Here is an 18,827-nt window from a genome sequence, read left to right as displayed (position 1 = left end):
TTCTGTGTCTTCCACTATACTAACAAATTGCTCAGGCCCTGAATGGGTTATAAGAGCATTTGGTACATTAGCAGTTAGTGGGCAGCTTCTGTACCAGGGCAGGATCAAGTAGTGAATGGGTTTCTGTGGATACACAGACAGTGGGTTTATTAGCAGTTAGTGACCGGCTTCTGTACCAGGGCAGGATCAAGTAGTGAGTGGGTTTCTGTGGATACACAGACAGTGGGTATATTAGTGGGTATATTAGCAGTTAGTGACCGGCTTCTGTACCAGGGTAGGATCAAGTAGTGAATGGGTTTCTTTGGATACACAGACAGTGGGTATATTAGTAGTTAATGGCAGATTTGTGCCTTTCAGTTACTGTAGAAGTCTGGCCAGTGCTCCCCTAGTAGTCTTATTAGGACAAAGCTACTTAGATTGGAAAGGGACAGACACCATGTTTGCTGCTTTCACCACTCAACCCTCCTCCCTTCTCCCTTCCCATCTGCTTAACAATCTCTTATCTCAAGTGTAAAACTGAGCCAGTTTTATGCCCTCTGATCCCCACACTACCCAATGTGTTACTGAAGCCCAGTTGCAGCTGAAAGATCAAGCAACACTCGGTCTTCACTAAGAAGAGTAAGTGAACCTAAAGAAAGCATTGCAATACCGTGTCAAGTGTCACAGCATGTCTCCAGCACTTGCCCATGCCAACACACCCTATCACTTATTCACTGGAGTCTGTGTACTGACTCAGTTTAGCACAATATGTTGACGTTGGTTGTTCCAATTCAGCAGCTTCTCAGAACTGTCCATGTACACTGTTTTACTTCAATAATCTCAATTTAATAAAGTAATAGAGTGTAAAATAGCAAATACACAATAATACATTTGTCATTGCAGCGTGTTCCACCACTTTGCTACGTACCTTGTGGGTTATCTCTATTTAGTTTTGGTGCTTTGATACAATAAACCCCCTCCTTCAGAACCGTACGTGTCATAGTCCAGAGAGTTGATTGTACATTGGACAAGCTAGGGAATGAAAACTTGGCAGCCCGGGACTGAATTTCAACACATAAAATGCCCATAAGAAAGGGAAACACACAGTCTGGGATTATCTGCAAAATATGGTAGAATTCTAAAGATGCTCACCCCAGGTCAATTAGAAACCAAATAGAATGGAATGGTTATTTATCTTGTGACATTAGCCAAGTACACATATTTAATTACTAATGTGAAAAATAAACTGCCACTGTTATAAAAGACTCAAACCTGTTCTGGATACTCTGGGAATACTACAGCATGTACCTGTAACCTTGATATGAGCATAGAGGGCTACACAAATGCTGGGGCACAAATGCAGACAGGAACCCCAGTTTAACAAATGTCATAGTACATTTTCCCATTCTAGAAATATGAAAAAAGAAAACATTTGAAGCTTAAAGCCTCGTACTTACAGCTCACAGCAATATTAGCAGTCATTTTAAGACATCACCTTATTTTCTGAATTATCTGTTTTTGTTCCATATTAGTCTATTCAGCAGCATGTACCAGTACCATGATATAATGAAGAAAATCATTTGTTGCTAATCAGTAATTAATGCTCCATGGCACAGTATGTGATATCAGGTATGCTAGTAGTTTTAACGAAATATACAGTGAACTCATTTATATAGTCTGGAAGAGATTGGGACTGCTCTGAAAATATATTCTCTCCTTTGAATTAGTTAATTTAATGTATTTTATTCTGAAATTCCCCAGGAATAAAACGTGTGGTTATTGGACCTGGGAAGTAAATATCTGTTGCTAATTGTGAAGATAATGTAGTTTTTATTTTCATATGTTTTGAGGCTTTAAAATGTAAAGGTTCCTTGGAACCTAGAATAATATGGCAAATTCGGGTTCACTGTTATTATTGTTATTTCAATTTCCTTTTTATAACACTTACAGGCTGATTCATTAGTATTGTTTTATCACATGCTGATCCACAAGTGTTAGAATTCCAACAACCCCATATGCCCTATCATATAGGAGACCTAAAAATATGCAGGATATGTTAGTGAAAGCTAACACTGGATCTAATAAGAAGGACAGAAAGATGACATTGGCACAAAGGAAGGATAGAATGTACCCATGTTTGGGATGTGCACAATGTGGCCTCCCATAGGGCTCAATGGAACCCTGCAGCTCCAACCTGGCCAAAGGAAAGTCTCCCATAGGGCTCAATGGCACTCTGCAGCTCCAACCCGGCCCAAGGAAAGTCTCCCATAGGGCTCAATGGCACTCTGCAGCTCCAACCCGGCCCAAGGAAAGTCTCCCATAGGGCTCAATGGCACTCTGCAGCTCCAACCTGGCCAAAGGAAAGTCTCCCATAGGGCTCAATGGCACTCTGCAGCTCCAACCTGGCCCAAGGAAAGTCTCCCATAGGGCTCAATGGCACTCTGCAGCTCCAGCCTGGCCCAAGGAAAGTCACCCATAGGGCTCAATGGCACTCTTCAGCTCCAACCCGGCCCAAGAAAAGTCTCCCATAGGGCTCAATGGCACTCTGCAGCTCCAACCCGGCCCAAGGAAAGTCTCCCATAGGGCTCAATGGCACTCTGCAGCTCCAACCCGGCCCAAGGAAAGTCTCCCATAGGGCTCAATGGCACTCTGCAGCTCCAACCCGGCCCAAGGAAAGTCTCCCATAGGGCTCAATGGCACTCTGCAACTCCAACCCGGCCCAAGGAAAGTCTCCCATAGGGCTCAATGGCACTCTGCAGCTCCAACCCGGCCCAAGGAAAGTCTCCCATAGGGCTCAATGGCACTCTGCAGCTCCAACCCGGCCCAAGGAAAGTCTCCCATAGGGCTCAATGGCACTCTGCAGCTCCAACCCGGCCCAAGGAAAGTCTCCCATAGGGCTCAATGGCACTCTGCAGCTCCAACCTGGCCCAAGGAAAGTCTCCCATAGGGCTCAATGGCACTCTGCAGCTCCAACCTGGCCCAAGGAAGAGTCTCCCATAGAGCTCAATGGCACTCTGCAGCTCCAACCCGGCCCAAGAAAAGCCTCCCATAGGGCTCAATGGCACTCTGCAGCTCCAACCCGGCCCAAGGAAAGTCTCCCATAGGGCTCAATGGCACTCTGCAGCTCCAACCCGGCCCAAGGAAAGTCTCCCATAGGGCTCAATGGCACTCTGCAGCTCCAACCCGGCCCAAGGAAAGTCTCCCATAGGGCTCAATGGCACTCTGCAGCTCCAACCCGGCCCAAGGAAAGTCTCCCATAGGACTCAATGGCACTCTGCAGCTCCAACCCGGCCCAAGGAAGAGTCTCCCATAGAACTCAATGGCACTCTGCAGCTCCAACCCGGCCCAAGGAAAGTCTCCCATAGGGCTCAATGGCACTCTGCAGCTCCAACCCGGCCCAAGGAAAGTCTCCCATAGGGCTCAATGGCACTCTGCAGATCCAACCCGGCCCAAGGAAAGTCTCCCATAGGGCTCAATGGCACTCTGCAGCTCCAACCCGGCCCAAGGAAAGTCTCCCATAGGGCTCAATGGCACTCTGCAGCTCCAACCCGGTCCAAGGAAAGTCTCCCATAGGGCTCAATGGCACTCTGCAGCTCCAACCCGGCCCAAGGAAAGTCTCCCATAGGGCTCAATGGCACTCTACAGATCCAACCCGGCCCAAGGAAAGTCTCCCATAGGGCTCAATGGCACTCTGCAGCTCCAACCCGGCCCAAGGAAAGTCTCCCATAGGACTCAATGGCACTCTGCAGCTCCAACCCGGCCCAAGGAAAGTCTCCCATAGGGCTCAATGGCACTCTGCAGCTCCAACCTGGCCCAAGGAAAGTCTCCCATAGGGCTCAATGGCACTCTGCAGCTCCAACCTGGCCAAAAGATAGTAACAATACCCAAGCTTGAATGAATCCAAAACTTTTGTTACCGTTGCCCACAGTACAAAAAGTATGAATTTTTCGTACAATAATGAACGTATCACGAAAAATTTGTATTTTTTACGATATTATTGATAACAATATGAACGGTTCTAAACGTTAGAAAAAATACAAATTTTTGGGATTCATGGCCATTGTACTTTAATGAATGGGCCCCTAAATGTCCATGTAGACTAATGTATGTAGGAAAGAAAATACAACCAATTAGGGATCTCAATCAGGAATGAAGTAGTTAAATTGCCTGTTCCACATCAGTTTAAACAAGGAGGACATAGCGCCTCGCAATTGTGATACACTGTGATAGAATCTATTCCGGATCTTAGGCGTGGAGGTAACTGATTTCAAACGTAGTGGACACCAAGCGCTCCGGACTCCGGGGTCTCTCATAAAATCAAATCTTTATTGTTGCATTAAAAGAAGGAACGCCTAACGCGTTTCGTATGCCAAGCACACTTATTCATAGGCTTAACTGAGAATTATATTTGAGGCATTTTGGATTCATACTCTGGGAAATTAGAGCCCGGGGGGATGAATCGTGATTATGACCCAATGGCTTTGTGTAATACTTGTAAATTACAATTGTGTTACTTTGTTTTATTATGCTAGTTTACTTCATTGTGAGTTGTAGTTGAACATTGATACACAATTAGACCATGTACCTTAAGATAAAGCTGCAAGCAGGAACAAAGGGACTTATGGGTATAAGAAGTGTGATTCAATTTGGGAGTATATATCATGTTTGAGAAAGGGACGTGAGTCCCGGAAGTTCACATGTATTTTTTGTATGTTGCTTTTAATTAGCGATGAATGAATTTTTTTTGCCAGACAGGGATTTGCAGCAATTTTCACAGGTCAAAAAAGTCATGGTCGAGTCAAAATAGGTGCGGTTGTGTCAAAAATAGGTGCAGTCATGGCAAAAAAAAACTCTTGTGCAACAAAAAATTGCGCGATGAACGTGTTTCGTGGATTTTTTGTAAAAGAAAAAAATTACTGAGAACCCAAACAGGACAGATTCGCTCATAACTACTTTTAATCATTTCAATATAGGTGGATTTTTTCATATTTAAGGAGTGCCGGTAACTTTTGTTTTACATATATATTTTATTTAGTTGTAATTGGTGTGTAGGCGCCATCTCAGTGCATTGAGTCTGAGCTTTCAGAAGGAGCCAGCGCTACACATTAGAACTGCTTTCAGGTATTGTTTCTCCTACTCCCATGTAACTGGAGGAGTCCCAAGCTGGACTTGTATTTCTTACTATTGAGTGCTATTCTGATACCTACTGGGAGCGGCTATCTTGCTCCCTTCCCATTGTTCTGCTGATCGGCTGCTGGGAGGGGGGTGGGGGGTGATATCAATCCAACTTGCAGCTCAGCAGTAAAGTATGAAGTTTATCAGAGCATAAGTCACATGGCTGTGGCACCCTGGGAAATGAAGAATATGGCTAGCCTCACGTCGCATTAAATATAAAAAAATCTGTTTTGGAAGCACAGAAACACAGTTTTACCCCAAGCAGAGCCTTCTGCAGCTAGCAATCCACATGGGGCTACCAAATAGCCAATCACAGCCCTTATTTGGCATCCCCCCAAAGAACTTTTTTCATACTTGTGTGGCTCATCAACACGTTTTATATCTGAGTGAGGCTCACAAGTAAAAAAAGGTTGGGGATCCCTGCTTTAGAGGATCAGTCAGTGTATGTTCACCTTAATTCATGACACAAGCATCCTATTTTGTCTAACCCAATATTTTATTTATGTAAATAAACCCAATCTATTTGCTGCACACAAAAATTTGGATTTTCTGATTTTGATTTATGTACTATGATCTCGTTTTAGTTTTATCTCTGAACATATCAACAACTATGGTTTGCAGAGCAAAGCCATAACTATTTCATTTCATTCTTTGTTTCTTCACTGGTTTTCTAAAAATCTTAAATATTGGATGATTGAGCAGTTTAAGTTGTTGACGATGATAAATTGGTGCTTTACCAATGATTCTGTTGATAATAATTATACTACTCTATTATCTTAGCAAGTTGCAGGGCTGTGGTCATTAAAAGATATTTAAAAATACAGCAATATTCTCAGCAGATCTGGAGATTGGGAGGTTGATATGTCTGCAAAATCCATCCTTTACGCATAAATATGAATTAAATTTCTCCAAGAAGCAGAGATCTTTAAGATTATTTAGGAACATTCCATAATGTTTCATAATATGTCCTTGCCATGTCCTTAATTATTATTGGATTATCAATAGTGATAAGAGAATCTGTTGCCAAAAAATTCAAAATGGCAAAAAATTTGCGAAACGACGAAAATGTTGCCCTTCAAAAAAAATTGTCGCCTGCAGCTATTCTTTTGTCGCCCACGGCTGTTCTTTTTTGATGTGACTATTCTTTTGTCGCCCGCGGCTATTCTTTTTTGACGCAACTATTCTTTTATGACACGCGACTATTCTTTTATGACGCGCGACTATTCTTTTGTCGCCCGCGGCTATTCTTTTTTGAAGCGCGACTATTCTTTTATTGCCCGCGGTTATTCTTTTGTCGCCTGCAGATATTATTTTTTGACGCGCGACTATTCTTTTATTGCCCGCAGTTATTCTTTTGTTGCCTGCAGATATTCTTTTTTGACGCGTGACTATTCTTTTGTTGCCCGCGGCTATTCTTTTTTGACGCGACTCTTCTTTTATGACTCGCGACTATTCTTTTATGATGCGCAACTATTCTTTTGTCGCCCGCGGCTATTCTTTTTTGACGCGCGACTATTCTTTTATTGCCCGCGGTTATTCTTTTGTCGCCTGCAGATATTCTTTTTTGACGCGTGACTATTCTTTAGTTGCCCGCAGCTATTCTTTTTTGACGCGACTATTCTTTTGTTGCGGGCGACAATTTTTGGACACGCAGCAAATTTTTCCGCAGCAATTTTTTTCATCTGTTTCGCAAAACAATCCACCAGTGGCGAAATGCAGTCACCTCAGAATGGGCGCGGTTGTTGCAAAAAAGGTTTTGCCTCACACCAAAAAAGTTGTGTGGACCACCCGCGTTTCTCGAATTTTTCCAGAAAAAGGGACAGATTGGCTCATCACTTCAGATAATAAAAATTTCAATAATTTGGAAACTGAGAAAATATAAATGATGTAAACTAAGCAATTTTGCATTAAGTGTTTTTAGGTTTACTTATCCTTTTAGAATAACAACTTGAACTGCTAGAAAATCTTCTGAGAAATTTTTAATCATCGTAACCCAAAAGATTGATTTTTTTTTCACCATGAAGAGCAGGTACTCAATGAGCATACTGTACCTCCAGGTACTCAATGAGCATACTGTACCTCCAGGTACTCAATGAGCATACTGTACCTCCAGGTACTCAATGAGCATACTGTACCTCCAGGTACTCAATGAGCATACTGTACCTCCAGGTACTCAATGAGCATACTGTACCTCCAGGTACTCAATGAGCATACTGTACCTCCAGGTACTCAATGAGCATACTGTACCTCCAGGTACTCAATGAGCATACTGTTCCTCCAGGTACTCAATGAGCATACTGTTCCTCCAGGCAGAATTTAAATCTGACTATGGCACTTCAATAAACTGGTCTACTATGTGTATTCTGCCTGGAGGTATGCTCATTGAGTGCCTGCTCCTCATTGTGATATCCGCTCTCCTGGCTGAAGGCTTAGGGCGGTGTACCTGAGACTCTTCTTATCTGTGGTGAGTCCTCAACATATTTTGTCTGTCCTTCAAATTGATTTATTTTACTTTGGTTATTTTAGATAATTTTATGAACAAAATAATGTATTTCTACAAAGATTTCTTGATTCGTTTATTTAAACTGTAAAAGCAAAACACATTGGTATGCTTAGAATATTCAACGGAAAGTGATGTGTCTTGGCCAAGGAAATATTTACATAACTAGGAATCTGCACAATATAGCATACTGATGCAATGCATAAGCAGAAAATCGTCTAGCGCAAATCATCTAGCTTAAAGGTGGTAGCTCCAGGCTTCAAAGTGTGAGCTGGGAATTGGCTGTATGCATCATTTTGATGGCGAGCTCCAGAAGAAAGACCAGCCAAACAAATAAATTGCAGCTGCTTCTGATTTTCTTTGAACTGCAAGCAGCAATTGTGGCACAACGGTCACAAGTCTAACTATGTTTTTAGTTCAAGAATTGCTCTTCACACAATGATTTTAATTTACCATAGCTGTTAAGAGAGATTTTGATATTGGATAACATCTTCATTATAATAAATGACCTCTAGGGCTCACTGATGGTTTGAAAATGATAAAGTAGCACTTTGGGATAAATATAAGGCCAAGAAGTCCTGCGCTGGAAACAAGGATGGCAAATATCTCCACCGCTCCTAAATATTTGCCTGTGGTGCTCACATAGGCCAGGATGAAGGAGATCCATACACTGCAGAACAGCAACATGCTGAAGGTTATGTATTGTGCTTCATTAAATATGTCTGGTAATTTACGGGCAAGATAAGCAACAAAGAAACTCACAAAAGCCAACAAGGCAATGTAACCAACCATTATGTAGAATGCACTAGGTGATCCCTCATTGCACTGCAAAATGATCTTTCCTGTTGCAGAGTGAATGTCATAGTCAGGGAATGGGGGAGAGATTATGAGCCAAAGTGCACAGATGAAAACCTCAGGAAGTGTACATAGTAGAAGAATGTATTTAGGGACCCGGGTACCAACATAGTTCCTGAGCCGGCTTCCAGGTCTAGTGGCATTGAAGGCAATAATAACAGTAATGGTTTTCCCCAAGATGGAAGAAATACAAATAGCAAAGATAATCCCAAACGAAGTATGTCTTAACAGACAGGTGACCTTTTTGGGCCTCCCAATAAATAGTAAGGAACAAAGAAAGGATAGCATGAGGGAAAGAAGAAGAATGTAACTGAGCTCCTGGTTATTGGCTTTCACAATGGGGCTCTTCTTGTGTTTTAAAAAGAGGCAAAAAACTGCAGATGTGCAAAAAGACAGAACTAGAGCAGTGGTGGTTAGGGCCACTCCAAATATATCTTTATAAGAAAGGAAGTCAATGGCTCTCATGATGCATTTATCTCTACTCTCATTGGACCATTGGTCTTCAGGACATCTCAAGCAATTCTCCATGTCTGAAATAAAACAAGAGGGATCATCTGACACATGATATAGTTTATCCATTGCCAGGCCCTCCTGCTGTTATTTATCTATCTTATCATAAAGATGACTTCTAAAGGGGAAATAAAGAAAAAAATGACAATGCTTGTCAGTGTTATCTTGGCCAAATAAAAAAAAAGCAATATATAATTGAAAATTCTTTTTAATTAGAAGCCTGTTCTATAAGCTCAGCTCATGTAACCAATGACCATGTCTCTTAAAAAAAAACGCAAAAAAAAAAGGACCTTTTTTTACTGGAGAGTCATTGGTCAGTTGCTGATAAAAGGATGTCAGTCACAGGTAAGGAAGTATGCAGAGGGATACAAAGCTCCGATTAGCTGTGTTCTATCTCTATTTTAACTACTTTGCCCTCTGATTTTTTCCGAACACAAAGGGGTTATATAAACACTAAAGGGGCTATTTACTGTCGGAATTTTCAGCACTAAAAGATGCTGAAAAATGGTTGTAACTTTTTCAAGATTTTCTATGCATCAAAACTAATGATGGATGAATCTTTACTGTTTTGCGTTGCCAAAAAACACGATAGAAAAATACGTGAAATGGTGAAAAATTCATGAACCGCGTTTGTCCTGACGCATCCGCGCCTATTTTGCCACGACTGTGCCCATTTTGATGTAATAGCACCCAATTTGATGTGACCGTGCCTATTTTGACGCGACCCGTGACCCGTTTTCTTGACCCGTGACAAATTTCTTTGTGGTTTTTTGTGGCAAATTTTTGCGAAGTTTCGCCAAGCATTTCATCAATGGCGAAATGTGGAAATTTGCTGCAAATCCATGACTGGCGAAGATTTATCACTAGTCAAAACGGCTAAAAATCAGACCAAATCACCAACTAAAACTTGCAGAGATCATGTAGAAGTCAATAAGATGTCCCTTCCCTTCCCCGGAGGATCCTTCTTTTGCTTCGCAACTTTACATGAATTTGGAATTTTCACAACTTTTCCCACTTATGCTTCTTTATTATAGATTTTTTAGTAAATTCATGGAAACAAGTTTGTTCGAATTTTATAATTAAATAAATGAGAAAGTTTTACTAAATTGTCTAAAGTTTCCTTACAGACCAAACATGAGGATCATAAGGAAGTATCATTATTAAATGTGTGTTTTTACTGTATTTTTGTAAAATGAACATTGAATGCTGTTAGGCTAGGGCGACCCATAAACTATCCCTGGTCATCCCTAGTACCTGCCATTGGCAACATTCTTAGCCATACTTGCCTGAGATTTCCACAGGCAGGAAACATTTTGGAAACATTGCTATTTCCCCCTCATGCACAATGACTCAGGGAAAGTCACCCATTGGGGCTGATTCATCAAAGTACAAGTTTGATTCCCGAAATAGGTAAAATTTGGATTAGAATTAGATTAGATTAGAATCATTTCTGATGATCGCAAATATTACAAAAATGCTTACGAAAAATTTGTATTATTCACTATAATATCGTATTGGCAATCCGAAAGTCACCTTTCTGAATTTGATCATTCTGTGCATGTTTTTGGAAGCCTCCCATAGGGCTCAATGGCACTCTGCAGCTCCAACCTGGCCCAAGGAAAGTCTCCCATAGGGCTCAATGGCACTCTGCAGCTCCAACCTGGCCCAAGGAAAGTCTCCCATAGGGCTCAATGGCACTCTGCAGCTCCAACCTGGCCCAAGGAAAGCCTCCCATAGGGCTCAATGGCACTCTGCAACTCCAACCTGGCCCAAGGAAAGTCTCCCATAGGGCTCAATGGCACTCTGCAGCTCCAACCTGGCCCAAGGAAAGTCTCCCATAGGGCTCAATGTCACTCTGCAGCTCCAACCCGGCCCAAGGAAAGTCTCCCATAGGGCTCAATGGCACTCTGCAGCTCCAACCTGGCCCAAGGAAAGTCTCCCATAGGGCTCAATGTCACTCTGCAGCTCCAACCCGGCCCAAGGAAAGTCTCCCATAGGGCTCAATGGCACTCTGCAGCTCCAACCCGGCCCAAGGAAAGTCTCCCATAGGGCTCAATGGCACTCTGCAGCTCCAACCCGGCCCAAGGAAAGTCTCCCATAGGGCTCAATGGCACTCTGCAGCTCCAACCCGGCCCAAGGAAAGTCTCCCATAGGCCTCAATGGCACTCTGCAGCTCCAACCCGGCCCAAGGAAAGTCTCCCATAGGGCTCAATGGCACTCTGCAGCTCCAACCCGACCCAAGGAAAGTCTCCCATAGGGCTCAATGGCACTCTGCAGCTCCAACCCGGCCCAAGGAAAGTCTCCCATAGGGCTCAATGGCACTCTGCAGCTCCAACCCGGCCCAAGGAAAGCCTCCCATAGGGCTCAATGGCACTCTGCAGCTCCAACCTGGCCCAAGGAAAGTCACGTTACTGAAGCTTGAATGAATCTGAAACTTTCGTACTCAGCGCGACAAATACAATTTTGTTGCACAAATTGACGCGCTTTTTGTCGCAAATTAACAAAAAAGTCGCAAAAAATATGCACAGTATGAAAACTTAGAAAAAATACGATTTTTTTTGTATTTGGAAGCGATCGTACTTTGATAAATGGGCCCCATTATGTTCCTCATTAATCATGCATTACAATCAGAGATCAGGCATAAGGGACCTTGCACTATTTGTTTGTTCGGGGGCTCACAGTCCTTCCCACTACAGATAAGAAACTGATTTATATTTCAATTAGCGCTCACACTCACCCAATTGAATAGTAGGTTCATGTCCTTTTCCCCAGAACCTTTCGCTTATCACTTTTTTCCTCTCTTTGTTCTGGGGAGTATATGCTCATACGTAAATTCAAAATGCAGGATGTCCACTCACCGCTTCCTTTTGGTGGCCCGGGTGCCATGGGGAGATTCAACTTCAATAGCCAGCACAAAACAGCATGCACTTGTCGGACTCCAGGACAGCGGATAATATTTCAAAAAAGCTTTATTATAGGTATGAGTGCATACTGTTTTGTGCTGGCTATATAAGGGACCTTGCAGTCCTCTCCTGGTCATGAAACTATACCTCGATAGAACAATATTGGTGGCATAAATATTTCCTGTTAAAAGTTTCTTTTAGCCAATTTGCCATGCCTTAGTCAGCATTACCTACCTGGCAATGGGGAAATTTCTCCTTCTGAGCACTGAACACACTCATAACAACAAACTTGTTTTCCTTCCACAAAAGTTTTTCTGTGACCAGGGAGACAGCTGGCACTGTTCCTTGAGATCTAAATAGGAAGATATGTTGATATTTGTAATGTTTTTATACTATTAAACTGCATAGCTATCTTTAATTTCCATCCCCAGTTCTACCTCTAAAACACATATTGCATATTGTAAACTGGTAACAGGAAAAGAGTTTGAAGGGAGATATAGTTCCCCAAAGGTTCATCTCTTTTTCCCTCATGTATAGCAGCTCTGAGTGGGTTAATTCCCCAAGGAAGTCTCACCTGGGGAATAATTAGCAGGCTAGATCTGCTAGCAGCGAGAGAGAGAGTGAATGGCTCAGACTGAGAACTTTAATCTAATCTATGGGGCTGATTCATCAAGGTACGAGTTCAAAGCCTGAAATGGGTAAAATTTGGATTAGATACGATAATTTCTGATGACTGGAAATGTCATGAAAATGCACAGAATTTTAGTATCTGAATGATCGTAAACGTTGGAAAAACCTGGTTTTTATCCTTCTGTGCATGATTTTGAATGCCTCCCATAGGGCTCAATGGCACTCTGCAGCTCCAACCCGGCCCAAGGAAAGTCTCCCATAGGGCTCAATGGCACTCTGCAGCTCCAACCCGGCCCAAGGAAAGTCTCCCATAGGGCTCAATGGCACTCTGCAGCTCCAACTCGGCCCAAGGAAAGTCTCCCATAGGGCTCAATGGCACTCTGCAGCTCCAACTCGGCCCAAGGAAAGTCTCCCATAGGGCTCAATGGCACTCTGCAGCTCCAACCCGGCCCAAGGAAAGTCTCCCATAGGGCTCAATGGCACTCTGCAGCTTCAACCTGGCCCAAGGAAAGTCTCCCATAGGACTCAATGGCACTCTGCAGCTCCAACTCGGCCCAAGGAAAGTCTCCCATAGGGCTCAATGGCACTCTGTAGCTCCAACCCGGCCCAAGGAAAGTCTCCCATAGGGCTCAATGGCACTCTGCAGCTCCAACCCGGCCCAAGGAAAGTCTCCCATAGGGCTCAATGGCACTCTGCAGCTCCAACCTGGCCCAAGGAAAGCCTCCCATAGGGCTCAATGGCACTCTGCAGCTCCAACCCGGCCCAAGGAAAGCCTCCCATAGGGCTCAATGGCACTCTGCAGCTCCAACCCGGCCCAAGGAAAGTCTCCCATAGGACTCAATGGCATAAGCTTTAATGAATCCGAAACTTTCGTACTCGGTGCAACAAATATGGTTTTGTCGCACAAATTAACGAAAAAATGTTGCAAAAAATTTGCACAGTACGAAAACTTAAAATATTCTAATTTTAATAAAACACGCATTTTTAGAAAAAGTTCCCATATAAATGCATACAGTACCCCATTAAAATGAGATGCCCAAAGAATGGCCTCTTTTTCAATGGCGAGTCCTGGAGACTGAGATGAAATAAAGGTCCCAACATGTCTTGTAGTCACTGTTCCGTTATGGAAAATGTTCCAGTTTATTATATCAAAATGCCCCAGAACCTCTCCTTTCTCATTAAAGAAAATTTCATCTCCAGAGTCAGTTCTGAAATGGATTTTCTTGAGGTGCTGGTTTAACTACAATAAAAATATGGACTTATGAACAATGGCTCTAAATTCTATGCAAAGACAAAGACCAGCAAAGTATTATTCTAGACATTATAGGAGGATGGTGCATATTTTGTGAATGCTGACTCTTCGTGGCCTGTGGTAGCATTTTGCTAATATGGCTAGTTGTGCCACCAGTTGAACTATCAGGGCACTCTGAGCCCAATGTATCATACAAGTGATGTCTTTCAAAAGATCTGTTGGGATACAGTATCTAACTATTTGATTTCTTTGAATCGGAGGATGTGCAGTTCTACAGCAACAGCTAGAAAAAACTGATGGACCTCCGAAACTCTGGGGAATATTGGATATTCCCATATTGCCATGAAAGTAGACACTTATTTGTGAAGGCATCACAATTTAAAACAAAGTACAAAGGGACTCTGCTTTGGACAATAAGACTCATTTTAGGTGCTTTTAAAAGCTTTTTGTTTTATTAGAATTAGCTTGAACACATTTAATACCTGTGTTGGCTTCAGTCCATTTGTTGTTTTATCAGGATGCAAGATAGTTCCACCACTGGCTTTATCCATATACACAGCATGGAGAGCATGGGCCATAGCATATACAGCAATGTACATAAAGTATGTTAATCTGAAATAATTCACATCATATCCGTGTTTCTCATATTGCCTTAGTGTATCATTGTCATTACATATATGGTAGGACTTGAATGAAGACTTAGGAAAGGCTTGTTCAGAGCGGCAATCAAACACTTCTAACCAAACTGCAGCAGTAAATCGGTCTTTAGGAAACCTTGAAGGATCAGCCTTGTAAAGGAAATCTCTTAGTCCTGGAATGTTTCCTTGACGAAAAAATATAACAAGGGATCCATTAAACTCATGAGTATATAGTCCTTCTGAAGCTGATGCCAAAGGGGACAGCATTAGCCACACCACATTAGTTGATAAGTCATTTAGATATAAAAGAAATGACAGAAAGACAACCACTCTGCTATACACTATGACAACACTGGCATTTGCCTGCCTTATTGCTTGCAAAGCAAAGTAAAAACTTGTACCATCTATTTCACTTATCTGTACAAGGAAAGCTACACAGATCCCATTATTAATGATCTCTTTCTTCATCTCTTCACTGGCTTTCTGGTGCGTCTCATCATCAGAGGATATCATCCCTACCCAGTTCCAATTAAAAGCCTTGATGAGCTGGATGATTACTTGGTACTGGGCAGTTTCACTTGGCACTGTTCGATAGAATAATGGGAAGCGGATTCTGTCACTGAATGCAGGATCCACAGCTCCGTAATTAACCTGGGTAGAAATGAAATATGTTATTTAAAAAAAAGAAAAATACAGAAAATGTAAATTCATTACATTAACATGGTTTTGACTATTCGCCTGCCTCCTGACTTATGAATCTTCGCTGCCTGCCACTGACCATTTGCCTTGCCTTTGCGTGATCCCTTTGGTACCGTGTTTTTGGATTAACCTTGGCCGTGTGTAGGATCCTTGTCAACTCTGCCGCAGAAAATTCAGGGCCCCAAAAGGGCGTTGGTGAATACCGGGGTTGGCAGAGCCCTCCTGCTACACCCAAGGTTGTTAGTTCTGGCCGTTTACGGGCTCCTCTATGTTACAGAAGAGTAACTATAGTCATTTCATCACCTTCAAGGCAGAGTCATGTTCTAGTATTTAATAAACATTACAAAACAAGAAGGCTCTCTTTCCTTCAGAAGTATGATATATAGAATTGCAAAGTTGTACTGTATGGTTGGAAGTTGCCTATGTGTTTTATCAACCAGTATCTGATTTCTTCAGAGGGCAGCAATATGGAAAAAGTTTGGAAATCCCCCAAACTCCGGACCTGTCTATGCAGTACTGGATATATTATCAACTGCATTGACATTTCAATGGTACGGTAAGTATTAAAAAATCAATTAACTGTGTAATTGTTTTAATAGAATTTTTTTTCTATTAAGTGCCTACCATTTCAGTATCGTTACATTAATGTCAAATTACTGTTTACTTGCAATTTTCTCCTTTGAGATGTATAAAGACATACAATATGCATGGAAAATCAGAGATCCATGTAACTGTTTATTCAGTGGTCTCATCTACCAAGCAGGTATCATTTCATTTGTTTTAAAGGAGAAGGAAAGGCAAGTAAAGAGTTAATCTCAAGCTGCAGGCATACCTTCAGTTCTCTCAATAGTGCCCTTAAGTCTCCCCATATTTCTCCCGTTCAGATGATCAGAAGCCAAACAGGAAGAAAAAACGCTAAACTGTGTAAAGAAAGTTCCCATAATGCCTCACTCCTGCACAGACATGAAGACCAAGTGAACATGCTCAGTTAGTTAGACTATGGGGCACATTTACTAATCCACGAATCCGAATCCCGAATGGGAAAAAATCGGATTGGAAACGAAAATTTTTCATTTTTTTTTCGTATTTTGCGCAATTTTTTCGTATTGAGCAATTGTAAACGGCGGAAAAACGAATCTGATTTTTTTGCGACGGTGACGAAAAAGTCGCGACGGCAACAAAAAAATCATGACAATTCGCGAACAAGTCTCTACAGCGACGAAAAAAATCGCCAGAAATTCCGATCATTACGGAAAAAACGCATTTGGCCGCTTTTTGGACGTTCGTGGATTAATTAATGTGCCCCTATGAGTCAGCTTCCTGCTGATTGGCTCAGATCCACATTCCTAAGGGGGGGGAGTGAGTTCTTAGCATTCTTGAGGGAGGGGGGAGCAGGAGAGAGGAGAGAGCAGAGAGCTGCGTGTCTCTGGCAGAGGAAAACAGACACAACTAATCTTTTGACAGAGAACTCTTATGGCTGTATTTACATAGACCTTTCTGATAAAGCTTACTTAGTTTTTACCTTTCCTTCTCCTTTAACTCTAAACCATGGCAGAATTGACTGCAGACAGAATGGCAAAATTGTGAGATTCTAGCATATATTCCAAAAAAAATTTTCACGGTTGAACTGTTTAGTATTAGCACTGCCTGATCTAAAAGTCCATGTGCTGAATTTGGTCTATTAAATTATATTTATGGCTCCTGCCCAAAACAGCAGAAACTTTATCAACATCATTAGTTTAATCTAAATCAGAAAACTAGCATGGAAACTGTTGGATAATTCTTCTCTAGATTGCTCTAGATCAGTGACCCCAACCAGTTGTGGTTCCATTACATAGCACCCCAACAACCTCCTCACTCCCTAAGAAACAATAAAGGTTACTTCTGCACCTATTAATACTCCTTTTATAGTGTTACCATTGGTAAACTAAAATCATAAATATTACTGATTTCAGTATTTTCTGTACACATCTGTCATATTCAGCAAGTTGTCCTTATTGTTGCATATACAGTAACCAGCAGGGTTGCACATTCTTTATAGATAAATATCAATTTAAATTTCTACCCAGAAGCAGAAAGCCATAAGATGAATTAGGAACATTCCATACCTGGGGAAAGCCATAGATGCTAGTGATCTGATACATGACATTAGATACAGAAGACAGTAGGTGCCCTATGAATGCACTGGGAATCCTGTTCTGGATGCACTTGTAGTTAGGCACATAATCACTGCTCCCTGTCAGCATACTAAATGTACTGCTAATGGCTTTTCTCTCATTGGCCCAGGAATCATGGATATGGAATCCCAAGGTCACATTAGGCAGAATGTTCTGGTCCTGGTTGATTTCCTCAATGGCAAAAATGGCAGCCAGAAAGTGACGATAATATTGAAAAATGGAACTAGAATAAGAATGCATGTATGTGTATATATATTTATACATACAGTATATATTTATATATATATACAAATTAAAATCCAGCCAACAGTAATATCTAGGGCAATTATGGTTATTTGTATCCCACAATCAAGATTTTTTTTTCCATATTTATTCTGCAGAAAGCTTGGCCATACCTGAGTAAACAGCCTTAGAAGCTCCCTCCATTTGCTCAAGATAGCAGCTGCCATATTAGCTTGGTCTCACAGTGTCCATGCTGCAGCTCTAGGGGCTGGTAGCTCAGATCACACATTCTGATGGGAGGGGGAGTGAATTCTTATGAATTCTTCAGGGAGGGGGGAGCAGTAGAAGGGAGAGAGGAGAGAGCTGTGTAGACTCAAGGCCCGGGAATGAAGGATTTTTCTGAGAGAGGAAGTCTAATACCGAAATACATGTGTACATCCTGTGTTTCTTTTGATAGAGAAGTCAGTGCAGCGTTTCTGTGAGTGCTTATGGCTGTATTTACATAGACCTTTCTGATAAAGCTTACTTAGTTTATACCTTTTCTTTTCCTTTAAGGCAACAAGCAACTATTTTCATTCTGCTGGGGGAGCAGGGTGCATAGTACAAAACAAAATTACACATGTAATTGGAAAATACATGAAAGGCCTTATGATGCGGGCATTGGATTTACATTGAAGACTATTCTATTCTTTATACAGACAGATTCGTTCATCATTAGAAACTACCTATAAAAAATAAGACATAAGTAAGAAAATAACAGGAAGACAAAAATAACTACATTTAAAAAAACTAAATAAAAGTTACATAGATTAATCCCATCTGCAACAAATTAAATGCTAAGATAAAAGCAAATTCTCCTTAATACTGGAGATTAACCACAATGCCAGTATAGGTATGGGACCTGTTATCCAGAATGTTCGGGACCCGGGGTTTTGTGGATAAGGGATCTTTCTGCAATATGGATCTACATAACTTAAGTCTGCTAAAAATAATTTAAATATTAAATAAACCCAATAGGGCTGTTCTGCCCCCAATAAGGGGTAATTATATCTTAGTTGGGATCAAGTACAGGTACTGTTTTATTATTACAGAGAAAAGGGAATCATTTAACCATTAAATAAACCCAATAGGACTGTTCTGCCCCCAATAAGGGGTAATTATATCTTAGTTGGGATCAAGTACAGGTACTGTTTTATTATTACAGAGAAAAGGGAATCATTTAACCATGAAATAAAACCAATAGGGCTGTTCTGCCCCAATAAGGGGTAATTATATCTTAGTTGGGAT

The 18,827-nt window shown here is 41.7% G+C and overlaps 1 protein-coding gene across 1 annotated transcript; it reads right to left on the bottom strand.

Annotated features, from left to right (window-relative positions):
• Positions 1-8,149: 8,149 nt before the first annotated feature.
• On the bottom strand, positions 8,150-17,558 carry LOC116406818 (vomeronasal type-2 receptor 26-like). The gene is made up of 5 exons (XM_031891738.1): positions 17,250-17,558; positions 14,287-15,093; positions 13,571-13,792; positions 12,157-12,274; positions 8,150-9,039 (listed from the first exon to the last, which is right to left on the bottom strand). Exons 1-5 carry the CDS (start codon positions 17,556-17,558, stop codon positions 8,150-8,152), a joined length of 2,346 nt encoding a protein of 781 aa, XP_031747598.1.
• Between the last annotated feature and the right edge of the window lie 1,269 nt (positions 17,559-18,827).

This window comes from Xenopus tropicalis, chromosome 8 (genome assembly GCF_000004195.4).
Source record: "Xenopus tropicalis strain Nigerian chromosome 8, UCB_Xtro_10.0, whole genome shotgun sequence".
Lineage (NCBI taxonomy): Eukaryota > Metazoa > Chordata > Amphibia > Anura > Pipidae > Xenopus > Xenopus tropicalis.
This window is presented reverse-complemented; position numbering and strand designations above follow the sequence as displayed.

Bases quoted from the DNA above. Each gene is read 5' to 3' on its own strand.
- LOC116406818 (XM_031891738.1), bottom strand. From the start codon at position 17,558: ATGCATTCTTATTCTAGTTCCATTTTTCAATATTATCGTCACTTTCTG. The intron at 15,094-17,249 runs GTATGGAATGTT...ATTTCTACCCAG, and splicing joins GCATCTATGGCTTTCCCCAG to GTTAATTACGGAGCTGTGGA. The intron at 9,040-12,156 runs GTAGGTAATGCT...GTTTTATTTCAG, and splicing joins AGAAATTTCCCCATTGCCAG to ACATGGAGAATTGCTTGAGA.